Source organism: Budorcas taxicolor, chromosome 11 (genome assembly GCF_023091745.1).
Source record: "Budorcas taxicolor isolate Tak-1 chromosome 11, Takin1.1, whole genome shotgun sequence".
NCBI classification, from domain to species: domain Eukaryota; kingdom Metazoa; phylum Chordata; class Mammalia; order Artiodactyla; family Bovidae; genus Budorcas; species Budorcas taxicolor.
In genome coordinates this window covers 161,091,693-161,107,792 of record NC_068920.1, presented here as the reverse complement: position 1 = coordinate 161,107,792, position 16,100 = coordinate 161,091,693, and the positions used below count along the sequence as shown (strand labels likewise).

The window sequence follows — 16,100 nt, the reverse complement described above, 5'->3', positions numbered from 1 at the left end:
CTGTCTTGGCATCGCTTGGGGAGCTCTCTCTCTGCATTGCCCTGGGGTTGAGCCCCAACGCTCCCTTTCCTAGGCGCTCATTATGTGGTCGCAGTTGCTGTGGATCATCTGTTTTCTTGCCCACAAGCAGCAGCGGTGGCCACTGCAGAAAGAGGCCCGACAGGAAGGCGGGAAGCCCTCCCAGGTCTTTCCCCGCAAAGTGACAAAGCTGGAGGTGGGAGCGGGCATTGACTCACAGAGCCATGCCAAGCTCACACTCGCCTTTTTATTTCTGGAAACTCATACCTGTCAAATTCTCCTCGGTCTGATCCTGGCTCCCCAGGTTAAAGACGAGCACGCAAGGTACCACAGCAAATCCGGCCCCCGGAAGCTAGTGTGACCTGCCTTTTGTCTGCTACAGGGCCTGTCGGCGAGCCCTTTGCCTCGTCCTCATTAGCCCCCTTCCCCGGTGGTGGGGCGCAGTGGAGGGCCGGGGACAGCTGGCCGTGGGTCCACGGCTGCCAACAGGCCCCCGTCATTTACCATGGTGCCCTGGAGGCGCTGTGCGCTCAGTCCTGGGGCGAAGGAGCTTTTTATAGCCAGCAAGTCTCCAGCAGAGCAGATTCAGAGAATGGAACTTGGAAATAGGGGGGACCGTCTGAAAGGGCAGAATCACAAAGAGCCGGGAAAGGTTTCAAGCGTGTTCGGATTTTTCTGACATTTAAACTCTGCAGGGGCACTCACTGTTTTGATCTTTAACCTCCTCTCTTCAAAACAGTGAGCATTTTCATCCAGTAACGGGAAGAGCGGGAGCAACTCTGCAACTACTTACCGAGTTAAATCCTGGCAAGGAGGACAGAGAGAGAGGGAGGGCTCGCAGTCCCAGGTAGGCCAGCGAGGGCAGAGAGGTGGCATCGGAGGGTCCGGCACCTGCGTCCCAGCTCTTTCGCTCAGGGGCAGAGCACAAAGTCACAGCCCCAGGTGTCCGGGACCGCCCCGCTCCATATTCTAGGGGCAGCAGAGGAAAGAGGAACCTTCTCAGTCCCGCGCTGAGCTTGGCCGTGGACGGGCGGGCTGGCCGCCACTGCTCCTCCATGCCTGGGTCCACTCACTCATTCGTTTGTTGACTCCCTCATTCAAGCTTCGATCCCAACACTGGCCTCTGTGGGGGAGGCTTCATCAAGGGGAAGCTTTATCAAGTGGCTACCGAGCTTGTCAACAGATGAGATTATGTCCCAGAAAAGTCAGTTCTCTGAAACTTCTGAGACATTGAGCCCCTCGCATAAATCAAAGGCCTATCCAGATTGTTGTTCTTTGGCTAAATCACGTCCAGCTATTTTGCCACCCCATGGACTGTAACCCTCCAGGCTCCTCCATCCATGGGATTTCCCAGGCAAGAATACTGGAGTGGGTTGCCATTTCCTTCTCCAGCCTCCCCAAATGGTCTGTGACAAACCTAACTTGTCACCAGTTCCAAGCCCAGGAAGGAGGGCTGTCGCAACATGGGGTGTTTCCAGAGGACAGGACTCGCCTCTTGCTTAGGGCTGTGCATGTCTGTACCTGCTGTAACATCGAACGTCCCCAGAGGGACTCAGTAAATACTCATTCAGTTCTCTTCAGTCTCATGCCTTAGAATATCTAAATACCTTCCCACCAGCTCATTTCCACTTTCTTTCAGAAGCCCCTCTTCAGACAGCACAGAGAAGGCCCTGGAAGGGCTGTGGACCTCCTGCCAGGTCTCTGTGCTTGCTCTTGTTGGGTGTCCCGCTCAGGTGAGGCCCTCAGCAGAGGCCCTGTACCTAGAGGGGACACCCCCCGATCCAGAGAGGGGGTCTCACATTGTCGGAAGGGCCTCTGTTTTGTCTCCTTTACTCTTAAATGCTGTCTAACCTTTTCCGAAAGGAGAGTACGCGCAGTGGAGCCGATACGGTGGCATCGGCATCCTGTTTCCGTGCCTTCTGTCCTGCCTCCCACGTGTGTCTTCGTAGCCCCAATCGGAAAAGCCAGGGGAGCACCTTTGACTAGCGAAGGGCTGAGGGGCGGCTTCATGAAGGAAAATAGATCGCTTCTGGTGGTCTCCATGAGCAATGGAAGGGGGACGCTGCAGAAGCCAAGCCTCGGGCTGTCGACAAGCTTCAGGACAGGAGAGGTGACAGACAATTCCATGGTCATCCCAGAGGGCAGCCCTTTCCTGAGCAGAGAGGCGGACTGCATTGACCTCGCTGGGTCAGCAGAAAGAAGGGAGGAAGGGATGTCATTAAGTGTCAGCCCAGGGCCCTGGGAGCTGAGAACCGGCGGGGACGGGAGGAGGGGCATTCTGCTCACCCTGAGCCTTGATCACCACATTGTCTCTTAAATATTCACAAGCTTCTAAAGCGGGATAGGGTTGATTGCTTATTTTCCCACCTTTCTACCTCTGCAGTTCTCCCTGCACCTCTGTGGAGGGTGGTCGTGACTAAGAGCCTCCCGTGGACCCAGGCTTGCAGTTACTGTGAAGCAGGAAAGCCTGCCCGCTGGCTGGAAGTGGTTTGCGGTCTCCACCATTAGAGGAGTCGCAGAGGACTTACTCTCGTCTCGTAGCTTCCTTCTTCCTGAGGGCTTGCCCGAGACGCGTGTGCCCTGGGTCAGAGCCTAGCAGCTGCTTCTGGGAAGCCCGGCCTCCTGCCCTTGCCCAGGCCCCTTCCCACACCCCCAGCGCCTTCCCGGCAGCGTGCCTGTCCGCCCCCCACTGCTCCGCCGTGAGGCTCAGCCTCACCGGTCACGTTTCCCACCGTGACCAGTCCAGAGAGAGGCAGTCTGGCCAGGCTGGCCACTACTCCCCGTGTGGCCTCCCTTGCCTCAGCCCCCTCATCGGTGAAACAAGGGCATAAGGGTACCTGCCTCACGAAATCGGCACCCTAGATTACAGACCCCTCCCCAGCCCCAGCAGTACCCTCTGGGCAGCCCTGACACGCTGATGTAGAATCCCGGTCCCGGGACCTGAAACAGTGCCCTGGGGTCCTGAGAGGGCTGGTGGCCCCTCTGGCCATCCACTGAGATGGGAGTGTTCCCCACGCAGCAGGGTTCCCGAGGGACTCCCAGCACCGCGGCAGCAGAGCCGCCTCTCAGGCTCCGCAGCGTCTGCTCTTTCTCCTGCGGTTGCCTCAGTTTCGAGGGGCAAGTAGGTGGTATTGTCTGTATTTCTTGGGAGCCCAGATGTCTTTGGATGTGTCTCTCTAACCGCCAGGCTGTTCCCGCAGAAAATAACATCACACCAAGTGGGCACAGAGCAACTCAGGTGTCCTCGGGCTTAGGCTCTGCTGGCAGCCAGCAGCAGAACCTGGCATTTTACCATCTGGAAAGCTCTGAGCTCTTTTCGTTCATAAATGAAGTCTTAATTCCTTAATCCTGGGAAATGTGAAGGACCTGTTGTGAGCGCCTCCTCTTGGCCCCGCACGAGGCCTTTGTGGTGGTTGCTTTAGCTGCTGTCTCGTCTGACTCTGTGCAGCCACGTGGGGTGTACAGGCTCCTCTGTCCGTGGAATTTCCCAGGGGAGAATGCTGGGGTGGGGCGCCATTGCCTTCTGCAGGGGGTCTTGCCAGCCCAGGGATCAGACCCACATTTTCCTGCATTGCAGGCAGAGTCTTGACCCCTGAGCCACCCAAGGAAGCTGCACAAAGCTGGTCAGGACTCTGGAGAGTTCCCTCAAGGCTGCCATAGGGTTTCTCTGTTCACCCAGGTGTTCCTCCCCAAGGTACCCCATGATCTCAGCTTTTTCCACCCCTGAACACCCCCCTTTTACTCTGCTCCCCTCACCCCATCGGCCAAAAATAGCATCTTGCCTACTCCATCTCCCCTTCTCTTGGGGCCCTACCAGGCGTGTGGGTCCAGCGCAGAGCATCGCCGGGGCGAGGCAGGGACTTCTGGCCACAGTTGGGCAAGCACAGAACCAGGACGTCCACAGGGTGCTGCTGGGGGTGCAGGAGAGCCCAAGGTGGGAGGGGAGTCCCCTGGCCTAAGTCTCCAGGGGAGAGAAGAAGTTAGCCAGGGCCCGGGCATTCCAGGCTCAAGCCTGGAGAGCAGAGTCAGGGAAGCTGGTCTGGGAGGAGGGGTTACTAAGGCAGCGGTGTTCACTGGGGTGTGATGTGGGGCTGAGGGGAGACAGGACCGGGCTCTGGTCATCGAGGACCACATACGTGTGCTCCCGTGTTGGGAAGCTCCTGCAGGTAGCTACCAAGCGTCCTGGGGGAGACACGTCTGCCTCCGGAGGGTCTGCAGCCAGTCTGTGCTCAAGAGTCCCGGGCATTGAGGGGCTTTGCTTTGGGGCATCAGTGCATCTTGGCTGGGACTTCCAAGAGGGTCAGATTGGAAACTCCTCACACCAGACAAAAACTTCTTTATGGAGGCCCCAGTCTACGTGCCTCAGGCCACGTTCTGTACTTTACAAACAAGACCTCATCCTTCTCAGACAGAACTTGATCTCAAAGCCACGAGTAGGGTTTTTGCACAGGATGGAGCAGTGTCTGCCTTTGCTCCCCAGTTCCCGCCCAGCCAGCCCCGTCCCTGTCAGCCCCGAGCAGCATTGCCAGCAAACAGTTAGTTATAAGCCCTCATGCAGATGGCTCCTTCATCAGTGCTGAAGGGAGTATTGATCTTGTCTAAGTAAATCTCTAGTCCCCTTGGACCTCGATGCCTCCTCCTCAGGCCTCTGGGCGTGTGAACCCGTGGCACACAAATCCGGGGTACGGATTAGAGACTCAAGCTGAGTGATGAAAATGAAACCCCGTGCTTCCAGCCTCCCAGACTCCATCCCAGCGTTGGAAGCCAGTCTCTGCACTGCTCAGCATTGCCCCCAGCCCCCAGCACTTTCAGGACTGGCTTTATAGCTCTCAGTTTTGAAATAGTGATGGTTCCTCTTTTTATGGAATGAGTACTTCTGGGACTGTTTTCAGTATCTTCATAAAACCAGTGCTCATCCTTGGGGCAGCATTGCTGTCTCTTTAAACATTTAACACACTAGGTTCATGTCTTTGACTCCCAGACCCACAGAGAATTTTCTCATTCCACGAGATTCCCAGTGTCCTTCTCATTAAGGGCAGGTCTGTGTCTACCCGGCGCAGAGACCCAGACTCTTAGCCTGCAAGTGTATCCCGCAGATGAAAGTTCCTTTTTATTGCTCTGAGTTGCAGAAGCAGCATGTGTACAACGAAGTAACAAACGTTTGGCTTTGCTGCCCGTTGGTCTGTGCTCCAGCCTCTTTGAAACCCATGGAGATGGGAAGAGGTTCCCAAGAACAGTGCTGTGCTGCTGGTCTCCCTTGTTCTGAGCTCTTGGTAACCGGCCCAGAATTTGAGGACCCCATGAGGGTGACATCCCACCAGGACAGCAGGTGGAGGCAGGCAGGAACGCGGTGCCCCTGCCGCCTGCTGGGACCAGCTTGTCTTTTCTAAAAGAACAAAGGGCTTTCATGTCTCTCCGGTTGGCCCGAGGGTGGGGCACGACACAAGTGTGCCCTGAGGGCGTGTAGTCAGGCCCTGCAGCAGCGCCCCCTGAAAGCCAGACCTCGGGGCACCCAGCGATCCCAGCCTCCTTTACTGAAGGCCAGTGGGGGGGTGATGTGGCCAAGGTCACCCAGATAATTAGAGAGGAGCCCAGGCCGGAGCCCCGGGCTCCCAACAGCTCCAGGTCATCTTCCCCCCACCCCCTTGCTGCCGTTTGTTCGCGATCATGCCGGCATCAAGACGCTCCCCTTCACAGCGGGTGCGAGCCGGCATTGCTGGAGGAGAGCCAGGGCTGCGTCTCTACCAGACTGTCTTTTAAATGAGCAACTTCTGAACACTCGGGCACTTAACTTCTCCTATTTATTAATCTTGAGGGCCGGACTTTTAAGAGGCAGAGGCCGCAGCTCCCCTTGCTCAGCAGGGGCGGCCTTGGGCATCGGGGCTGCGTGCGGGCAGATGCTGGGCTCTCGGTGCCATCGGTCCACTGCCTGAGGAAGGGCTCTGCGGCGCTGCGGGCCGCTGCCCAGGGGTGGGGAGTGGTGCCCGGGAGCCCGCCCCCGGAGTCTGAACGCCTGACCTCTGCGGTAGCGCCAGCTGCCCCTCTCGCCTGGAGCCCGCACAGAGTCAGGATGATCTGCAACCTTGGTGGACTCAGGACTTCCTGAGGATGATTCCCGGGCCACCACGAAATGCAGCACCTTCTTTTTAAAGGAGGAAACTGCTGGGGGACGGCACTCTGTTAGGAGGGCCTGGAGCCCTCCCTGCATCTCACTGGCCCTGTCTGTGTAACCCCACTCTGTCCTTTGTTCTCCCTACGGACATCTCCCCTGGTGGCTCAGCTGCTAAAGAATCCGCCTGCGATGCGGGAGGCCTGGGTTCAGTCCCTGGGTTGGGAAGATCCCCTGGAGAAGGGAAAGGCTGCCCACTCGTTTTCTGGCCTGGAGAATTCCATGGACCGTATACTTCACAGGGTCGCAAAGAGTCAGACACGACTGAGCGACTTTCACTTCCCCTTTCACGGACAAAGAACAGAGCCTACCTGGCCACCATCAAACCCAGGCCCTGAAGGGCTGGCCTTCAGCAGAAAGTGGTCTAGCAGGACGTGAGCCCGCTCTCCGCCCCTCCCCACCCCCCAGCTGAAGGAGGGCACAAGTCGGGGTAAGAGTGGGCTCTGAGTGCCAAAGCCATCCCTGCAACAGCACCTCCCCCCCCCGCCCAAAACTGTGCTTTGCGTTTGCCTTGACGCACACGGTGCACACCTGACTAGACACTGCCGGCTTCATCTGCCCTGTTTCCCCCTTCATTCTGCAAGGCCGGGAGACTCATTCCCTCTTGAGCTCTGGAGGGCCCTGGGTGGGCCTTGTTCCCAGTGGGTGCTAGCTCTGGGTGAGTGGTTGAGCAGGATGGGCAGAAGCTTCCGGTGGGGGAGGTGGACGGCAGCCGTGCCAGTGGGGAGCTGAGGTGGCATGAACAGGCTGGGACTGAGTCCCGCCTCCATCTGAGAGTCCTGGGCTCCATTCCCAGTGGGGAGGAGATGGCCTCCGCGGCCTCCGTCTGTGTCCCCCTCCCCCACAGGCTCTACCCCCCTCCAGAAGCCCGGCGCCCTGCCTGCTGCTCAGGAGCTGCTTGGCTTGGGCACGTCACCTCCCTGTGGCTTGGCTGCCTTACTTGGAGTGAAAATCATTGCCCGTTCATAGCCTCCTCCCAGGGTTTTGGGGAAGGGGAGGGTGACTCCCACTGGGTGGATGTTGGCTGTCGGTCAGGCCCTTTTCACGCACTGTCCCTGTATTGACACATTTAATCCTTGTCCACAGCCACCTGGCTCGTTAGTGACAGGCACGATCCAGGTGGGTGCTGTCTGGCCCCGCAGCCTGGACTCCTCACCGGGAGTGTGTGTACAACAGCCCTAGCTCAGAGCTGGTGCTCAGTAGCTGTCACCGCAGAGCCCTGCCCTGGCTGCAGGTGGTTCCATGTAGGGTTCAGCTGAAACAGCTCGTGACCTCCCCAGGACCCTATCGATGTCAGCTCTTTGCGCACAATAAGGCTGGGGAGTTTCAAGAGGCTTGTTGTGACTGGCGTCTCCTCCAGCGTGTTGACTGGCAGCTGTTCCAAGGTCTCTTGAAAGACTCCTCTCTCGCCTTCTGAGCTGAGTTCCCTGTCGGTTTGGGTGCAGGAAGACCTCTTCTGCCTCTCTGAGACTGGGAAAGGAGGGTGGTTTGTAAGCTTGATGGGTGGAGGAGAAAACGGGGAGTCCGTTTCACAGAGCAGAGTGGGTGTGTTGGCAACAATAGAGACATCACCCTCCTCTAAGTGAGTAATCACCTGCAGTCCAGCCCAAGCCGGAGCCGGGGCTTGGGGTGGGGTGCACACCCCAAACTGAGCCGGAGCATCTGCGGTTTCTCTTGGCCTTGAGGATAGAGGGTACGTCTCTTGGCGGAGTCCCCGGCGCCTGCACGCTCCTGACTGCGGCCCTCTGTCTGTCTGTGGCATCCTCTTCGCGCCCGTACAGTCACCCCTGCCCCCCCAGTCCTCTTTCCCGCTTCCCCCATCTCCTTGGCTTATTGTTGCTTTCCTGTCTTCTCCTCCCTCCCTCTCCTTGGGTTCGCCATCCGCTTTGATCTCTTCTGCGCTGTCTTCAAACCCGCACTCACTGGTGGGATGAATGGCCTCTCTCCCGTGGGAGCATTAGTGCCCTTCTGTGGCCTCCGCTGCCAGCCGGGGTGGCTTTCATCTCCCAGCAGAATCTCATTAGCTCGACATCACAATGGGACCGAGCCTCGGTCGGTCGGGCTGGCCCAGAGTCAGTTTAAATTAGTTAATAGCCATCTTTGTTGTTGTTGCCCCGGGCTTGTTTTTTCCCCCCACATCTTGGATGCTAAGCAAAAAAAAAAAAAAAGAAAATTTGTTGTTAAAAAGTGTAAAACAAAACAAGCACTGAAGGTGGAATGTTTTGACAAAAAGGAAGATCATTGCAGGTGAATTTCTCCCGTGTCTGACAACCATGTCGTACCCGCCGCGTTGGAGTTCAGCCCCGGGAATGTGAAAACCAGGGGAGGAAATTTGGGAGGTGGCAGGGACGGTGGCAGCGAGCAAGTTAGCTTTGTTCCCCTCTACTGAAATATTTCTGTAATTGGAGATGGGGAGTTGAAGAAATTCAACGATCATGTCAGCACTAGAAAAAGCTGCCACCATTTGGCAATGAAGAGAATATACTGGGCCTTTTGAAAAAGAGGCTGAATTTGGCCAGATTGCCGACCCAGTAATGGGAAAACTGAATCGGTGCCCTGCCTGGGAGCCAGGTGCCGAAACGGAGCTTTGGTGTGTGACCCCCGCCGTTTCTGGCAAAGGGTGTTTTCGGGTTAGTGCGCTTTGCTCTGCTCTGGAGAAGCCTGTTACCGGCAGCCACATTTCCAGACCTGACCTGCAGCTGGCAGCGGGACTCTGGCTTTCCGTACCCTTTGCTGGGCCGGGAGGTGGAGGGCAGATGACGCTGGGGCTCAGGACGGGAGCCTCTGTCCACAGACGCAGAGCTGGCCAGTGTAGTGGGGAGGCAGTGTAGGCTTGGGCCTCATGGGGTCCGGGCCCACACACCTCTTGCCCCTCCCCAGCTGTGTAGCCTATAAGTTTCCATTTCTTCATGTATAACATGGACCTGGGGGACTTTGCCTGGTGGTTCAGTGGCTTTGACTCTGCGTTTCCAATGCAGGGGGCCCAGGTTTCATCCCCGGTCAGGGAACTAGATCCCATATGCTGCAACTAAGACCCAGCACAGCAGAAGTAGAGAATGCCTCACAGCAGGAGACCCAGGTTCTGTCCCTGGGTCGGGAAGATCCCCTGGGGAAGGGCATGGCCACCCACTCCAGTGTTCTTGCCTGGAGAATCCCACGGACAGGGGAGCCTGGCAGCTACAGTCCACGGGGTCACAGAGCTGGACATGACTGAGCGACTAAAACACACACACAGTGAGCCTGGGAGACCACCCGCCTCGGTGCGCGTGAGGAAGAGTGAGCGGCGCATGCCTCACACGCTCTCATCAGTGTGGCTGTCCTCGATTCACGAAATCAGCCCACGGTCCTGAAAGAGTGCCTTTCAGAAATAAGGAAAACCTGCCAGCCCACCACCATTACCCCCCCTCCCTTTTTCCACTGCAACATCATGAAATATGGGTAGTGTGCTTGGTTTTTGAGTCATGAAAAAGACAAGTGATCTTTCGAGTTTGTGGTCCTTTGTTTCCCTCATGCCCCAGAAGGAAATGCCTTTTTCCTCTACTGCCCAGAATACTCTGCCTGCTGAGCAGCCTGGCTCCTCAGCTGCAGCAGGGGCAGGCCTGGGGGGCTACTGGAAATGCCCAGTCTTGGCCCCACCCCATACCTGCCTATGATAATTGGCCAGTAGTCATGCACGGCTATGAGAGTTGGACTATAAAGAAAGCTGAGCACCGAAGAATTGATGCTTTTGAACTGTGGTGTTGGAGAACACTCTTGAGAGCCCCTTGGACTGCAAGGAGATCCAACCAGTCCATCCTAAAGGAAATCCGTCCTGAATATTCTTTGGAAGGACTGATGCTGAAGCTGAAACTCCAATACTTTGGCCACCTGATGACAAGAGCTGACTCATTTGAAAAGACCCTGATGCTGGGAAAGATTGAAGGTGGGAGAAGGGGATGACAGAGGATGAGATGGTTGGATGGCATCACCAACTCATTGGGCATGAGTTTGAGTAAGCTGCGGGATTTGGTGATGGACAGGGAGGCCTGGTGTGCTGCAGTCCATGGGGTTGCAGAGTCAGACTGAGCAACTGAACTGAACTGAACAGCAAGATCCCCAGGGGGTCTGTGTGCCAATTCGCATTTGCCTCCTCCTGTATTTCAGGATCCCGAAGAACAGCTGGAAAGGCCGGCTTGATTTCAGGGCCCCCACCCTAGAGATTCGATTCTAGGTCTGTGCTAGGGCCCAAAAGCTCACGTTTCCATCACGTTCCTGGGTGATGCCTAAGTGGGTGTCCAGCACCAGCCTGCTTCTCTGCTCCGAGTGCTTGTGTACACTCGTGTCAGCAAACCAGAGAACTGGCCCGGGTGTCTTAGACAGGAGGCAACGTAGAGAGGCTTCCTGAGAGGCATGTAAAATAAATGGCAGGGACAGGGGAAAGAATTCTCCAGAAACTCGGTGTCTTTTGTGATGGCAGATGTGATCGTAAGGCCTGTCTTATGAGCCTATAAACAGCGCTTGGGTGGGACTTTGTTTTTAGCAGGCACCTGGGTGGGCGAGAACCGAGCTCTAAGCTCAGGCCTCCTCGGGGCCCAGTTGGCCTCGCTGCGTTTTGTAGCCGTTCATTTCACCCTGCCAATCACCACCCGCCATTTTGCCAAGTTATCATTCTACTGTATGTTGTTTTTTTTTTTTTTAAAGCCTTGCTCATTTTAGAAAGCTGTCTGTCAAAAATGCTTAAAATAAAAACAGTCTTTGCACTTGAAGCAATAAGTACCACTTATCTTGAAAGTCACTTGGGTAAGAATTTCTCGGCACGATTGGATATATGGACCATGGCTGTGTTTGCAGGAAAGCCGGCACAGGTGTTTCTGGTTCGTGGCTTTTGGTGAGTGGCCATTTTATAGTTTATTTCTCTATTCAGCAAATAGGTGCTGAGCGCCTACCAGATGCCAGGTGATAGTCTAGGCCCCGGGGACACAGCATGGGCCGGCTGGGCGTGAGCCTCGCCTGCACAGAGCTGGTCATCTCATGGAGTTCACTAGCCACCAGGCAGGCCCTGAAAGTCCAGTGGGAAAGAGGGCCAGTCCCAGGGCCAGGCAGAGCGGAAGAGAGGGGGCAGGCGGGCCCAAGGCGCAGCTGGAGGATGAGCATTTCACACGCCTGACCATTTCACCTGGGGGGAAACCACGGCTTCTAGAGGTTCTGTGAGCTGAGGAGCCTGCCTCCTTGCTCTTCAGGGTGTGGCCTCTCTGGCCTTGAGTGTAGACACACAGGCAGACTAACTTCTGGATCGTTCATAATGCCTCTCGCTGAACCCAGACCAGACCACCCCTGCTGGTTTCCAGCCGATCAGTTTGCTTAACTGCTGCTGAGGTCTGTCAGCGCACCATGGTGTCCTGGTGGGAATGGTGCCAACTGAAGAAATACACTCAGCCTGATCCGGCAGGAAATACTCCATTTCTCAGCAGGAGGACGGACGAGTGGACACAGGCAGACCATGCTTACTCGTGTTCACAAAGTTGATTGTTTTGTTTGGCGTTTTTGTTTCATTTTGTCTTTTGACCATGTCATTTGTAATGGCAAGATTCCCTAATGAAGACAATCAAATAAACCATGAGTCTGAACACAGCTATCGAATTAGGAACAATCTATTCATCTGCTGATGGGTGGCAGGCATTAGCAATCTAGGGTGTCATCACATTTCAGAACTACAGGAGATCTTCGGCCAGCGCTTTGCTTTTTAGGAGGGACACTGAGACCCAGAGAGATTTGATGGATCAAGGTCAGCAGACAGAGCTGGGGTGGAAACCCAGCACACGTTCCATCTGGTCCCCAGATGCCCCCGCGTGAACTTAGAGCCGTAATGCCCTTGGCCCTGCTGGCGGAGTCGTGAGAACAGCGGGTGTGGCCAGTGGGCCACAGCTTTCAGGGAGCTGGCCAGACTGCAGGCCACACTGGAAGCGGCAGAGCTCTTGAGAACGGTCGTATCTCTGAGGCCCGGGGAGGATCCTCAGAAACGAACAGAAGGAGACAGAATGGGAACTGAAGGAGGCAGAGAGACAGACCAGTCACACTGGCAGGAAAATCATTCCCGGGTAAAGACTGAAGCTGAACATGGACAGTTGGAAACGAGCCTCTGCGTCCAGGCAGTGTTTCATGCAGTGGCTGCTGCTGCTGCTGCTAAATCGCTTCAGTCGTGTCCAACTCTGTGCAACCCCATAGACGGTAGCCCACCAGGCTTCCTCGTGTCTGGGATTCTCCAGGCAAGAACACGAGTGGGTTGCCATTTCCTTCTCCAATGCATGAAAGTGAAAAGTGAAAGTGAAGTTGCTCAGTCATGTCTGACCCTTAGCGACCCCATGGACTGCAGCCTATCAGGCTCCTCTGTCCATGGGAGTTTCCAGGCAAGAGTACTAGAGTGGGGTGCCATTGCCTTCTCCATTCATGCAGTGGAGGGGCTGGTAAAACCCCTGGACCCGCCACCGTTTTACCGCTCCACCAGCCTCTGGCCACACCTCTCTGAGGTGCTGCAGCCTACCTGGAGTTGCTGGAAGGTTCCACACTTTACTTGGCCCCGGGCATGAATGTTTATGTCTTTTCTGCTCTCAACACTCCTCCTCTCCCCTTCCCTGCCCCCAGCCTTGCTAACTAGCTTTCCACCTTCAGGCTTTATTAGGTATCTTTTCCTCCATGAGCCATCAGATAAAAGGAGCACCTTCTTGTTTTCTCTGCTGGTTCCGAGTGGCTGACCTAGTCCTTATCCTTGGTTCCCAGGTGACCGACCATGCCACCACCGCCCTGCTCCACTACCAGCTGCCCCAGATGCCGGACGTCGTGGTCCGCTCCTTCATGGTAAGTGGCTCTAAAGGTCAAGCCTCATGAAGCCTTGGCCCCTCAAGTGAAAACAGGCAGCTCAGAAGGTAGCTCGCAGGGGCCTCGCCAGGGAGACGGCCCAGTGTGGAAGTGACACTTCCTTTCAGCCGGGCAGGGATGTAAGGTAAACCACATTCCGCTCCGTTAACTGGTTTTCCTATCATTGCCAAACACATGGTTTCAGAAGTGTCCTTCTGACACAGCTTCCAGGGCTGATTTGGTCAGTAGGTGTTTATCGAGCTGCTGGCGTGTGCCGGGCCCTGAGCTTGGTGCTACAGTGGCATCGTTCTTCCAAGACACACACTCCTTAGACTCTCAGGTCGGAGCCCAGGATGGCGGGGGGACCAAAAACAGCCATGCCCTGTGTGCGCCAGTTCCCGCCAGCTCACGTTAACGTTGAGGATTTCTCAAGCCGGTTGTTTAACCGTTGGTGACTTGACATGGAACCAGAACGCTTACATCTGTCCTCCACGTTGGGCCTCCCCTCTGCCCCCCATCCCTCCCTGCCCCAAGGCAGTTCATCAGGCTGTCACATGCCCGCCAGTCGGCCTCAGCCTGGCCCACATCCTGGCAGAGGCGGCCAGCTGTTTTAGCACCACGGCGTCACGCCTCTGTTGGGTCCTCTCTCACTGGGGCTGACGCTCCCTGCTTCACTCCTGCCTGGGGGCTGCCCCTTAGAGTAAGGACCTATCAGCAAGTCCCCATCCGTGCTGACAGCCACGTGGAGTTGCGCTCCTGTGATCCACCTCGTCACATTCGTCGCCACAATTAAGCTTCTAGGAGCCTGTGGTTCATGTCTTAGAAAATACAACCCGGCTCATTGATTGGCTCCCACGCTGGGGAGGCTGAACACGTAGACCCGGGCTTTGTGGAGCCATCACACAGCGGTTTTCTCGTGTGGAGAACACTTTCAGTCAGCAGTCTCGCTTCTTGGTGGATGGAAAGACTTGCTTTTTAACCTAAGGTGTTAAAATGCCTGGTTTCCCTTTAGAAAGGATAAATAGTTTAACTGAATGACCACTGACCTCCTCACATTTGTTGCCAGAACCTCAGGCCCCGAGCCTTTGGAGGGGGCAGGATGGGTGGGCCACGGTCAGCCATCAGGAGGGCCGCTGTGATGAAGACAGCAGGATTTGTGTCCGTCAGCTTGGCCAAGGTCTCCCAAGAGCCATCTCCTCCGACTGACAAAAGTGATCACGGTGGCGTGCGCCCCCCCTTGCTGGCCCGTCGCCGTGACTTTGGGCTGGCGCGGCCATGTGTCTCCTTGAGTTGGGGAATTGAGTTACGAGTCTCATCCTTATGTATGACGCCCGAAGGAACTCTGCCCCCTGAACCCGCGAGTGTGCACTTGCCGCTTATTGCGTTACTCGGTGGCACCAGCTTATCCCCGCCCTCCTCCCAGGTGTGTCAGGCCACGTTATGACAGTGAGTGGTGACCTGTGAAATCAGATTAGAAAAAAGGCATTAGACCTTAGTGGGGAATTCTCCGCTTGCCCTCTATCTGAATGTCTCCAGGGCCACCTCTGGATGGCGAACACAGAGAGGCTCAATGCCGGTGTCAGAAGACCCGGGACTCAGATGGAAGGTGGTTACGCAAGGCGCCTGAGCCAGGAGGCTGGGCCGAGGTTCACATCTGCCCCTTCCGGGAGCCCTGCCTGCCTCCCAGAGTAGGGACTTCTATTTTAAATCTCCCCTAGTCAGGAGGGGCCCAGGGTGCCGGAACTGAGACTCAGCAGCACTGTGACCTCGTGGATGCTCCGAGGAGCTTTCTGTAAAATCTTGGGGCACCTCCCGGGGTCACAGCCAGCCCAGGTCCTCCATCCTAGAGATCATTAGGCTGGGCAGGAAGGATGACATTGGAAGCACCCGGATCCGTGTCTTTCACTTCTCTCCTCACTTCTCTTTTTAGACCTGGCTAAGAAGTTACATAAAGCTGTTCCAGGCCCCGTGCCAGCGCTGCGGGAAGTTTCTGCAGGACGGCCTGCCCCCCACTTGGAGGGATTTCCGCACCCTTGAGGCCTTCCACGACACCTGCCGACAGTGACCCCGCCCCAGCCCCGCGCCGGCCCCCAGACCCCCTCACCGATCTTTCCCAGGCAAGCCCTCAGTCACAGCGACGGCTCAGCTATGTCTTCACGGCTGGAAGAGCAGTCCCGCCATCTGCTTGCTTCCGTCGTGCGCTCAGGCCAGGCTTGGTGAATAGCAGAGTCCCCTCTTTTGGCGGGACCGCCACACCGTTGAGCTGGTGTGTGAGGGTGCAGAGAGCACCTCGGGACCCAGGACGAGGCAGTTAGGCAGCTTGCTTTCCCGTGTGTGTTCACCATGCTGGTCCATCAGCCCTCCTGGATCTGTGTTCTAAGTCATTTTACATTTGGAGTGAGCCCTTGTCATGCCGAGTGTTTTGTTCTGTTCCGTAACTTATTTTTATAAGCAGTAAACCTTTTCTACCCAGGATAAGGCTTCGTGTCCTGTTTCTTAAAGCACCTTTTGTGTTAAGTTCTGTGAACACGTGAGCAGATCTGGGCCTTTTGAAGGAAAAAAAAAAAGTAAAACTTAGTGATGTCTGCATTTGAAATAATTCTTTTTGAGGACACATCTCCCTGCTTCTTGCTTTCGGGAGAGAGGGCAGTGTTGGCAAATATTCCATTTCAAAGACGTTTCAGCGGCTGAAAACTGGATTGTTCTTTTTGAGGAGAGAAGTACACAGATGTTTCGTTTTACTAAACCAGTAACAAGTGTATAACAAAGGGAAAGGAATCTGCCCGCGTTGCCAGCAGACCGTGTGTGAGAGGGCGGGACAGTGTGCCTGGCCTGTTGGTCCCCTTTTGTCCTGAATCTTAACCACGAGCAGATTCCAGCCCCATCTACTGAGTTTATTCAGGGCCTCAACCTCGTTTAAAGCCATGACCTGCGTATATGAAGAAGCGTTGACCTGCTGAAGGTCTTGAAAAGGATGAGTGAATCCCCAGAGCATTTCCCAGCAGGCCCAGCTTAGAGACAAGTCAAGTTCTCTTTGCAGTGAACAGGGCCAGAGAGACGCTGCTTTCTGACGGGTCCC

General features: G+C 55.9%; 1 protein-coding gene across 1 annotated transcript in view; it reads left to right on the top strand.

Annotated features, from left to right (window-relative positions):
* The window catches only part of MED27 (mediator complex subunit 27), a 217,864-nt gene extending 202,389 nt beyond the window's left edge, over positions 1-15,475 (top strand). Inside the window, exons 6-7 of the mRNA XM_052648583.1 lie at positions 12,944-13,021; positions 14,952-15,475. Of these exons, the coding sequence (XP_052504543.1) occupies positions 12,944-13,021; positions 14,952-15,086 (213 nt within the window). The 3' untranslated portion in view covers positions 15,087-15,475. The remainder of the gene's footprint in view (positions 1-12,943; positions 13,022-14,951) is intronic.
* Positions 15,476-16,100: the final 625 nt, after the last annotated feature.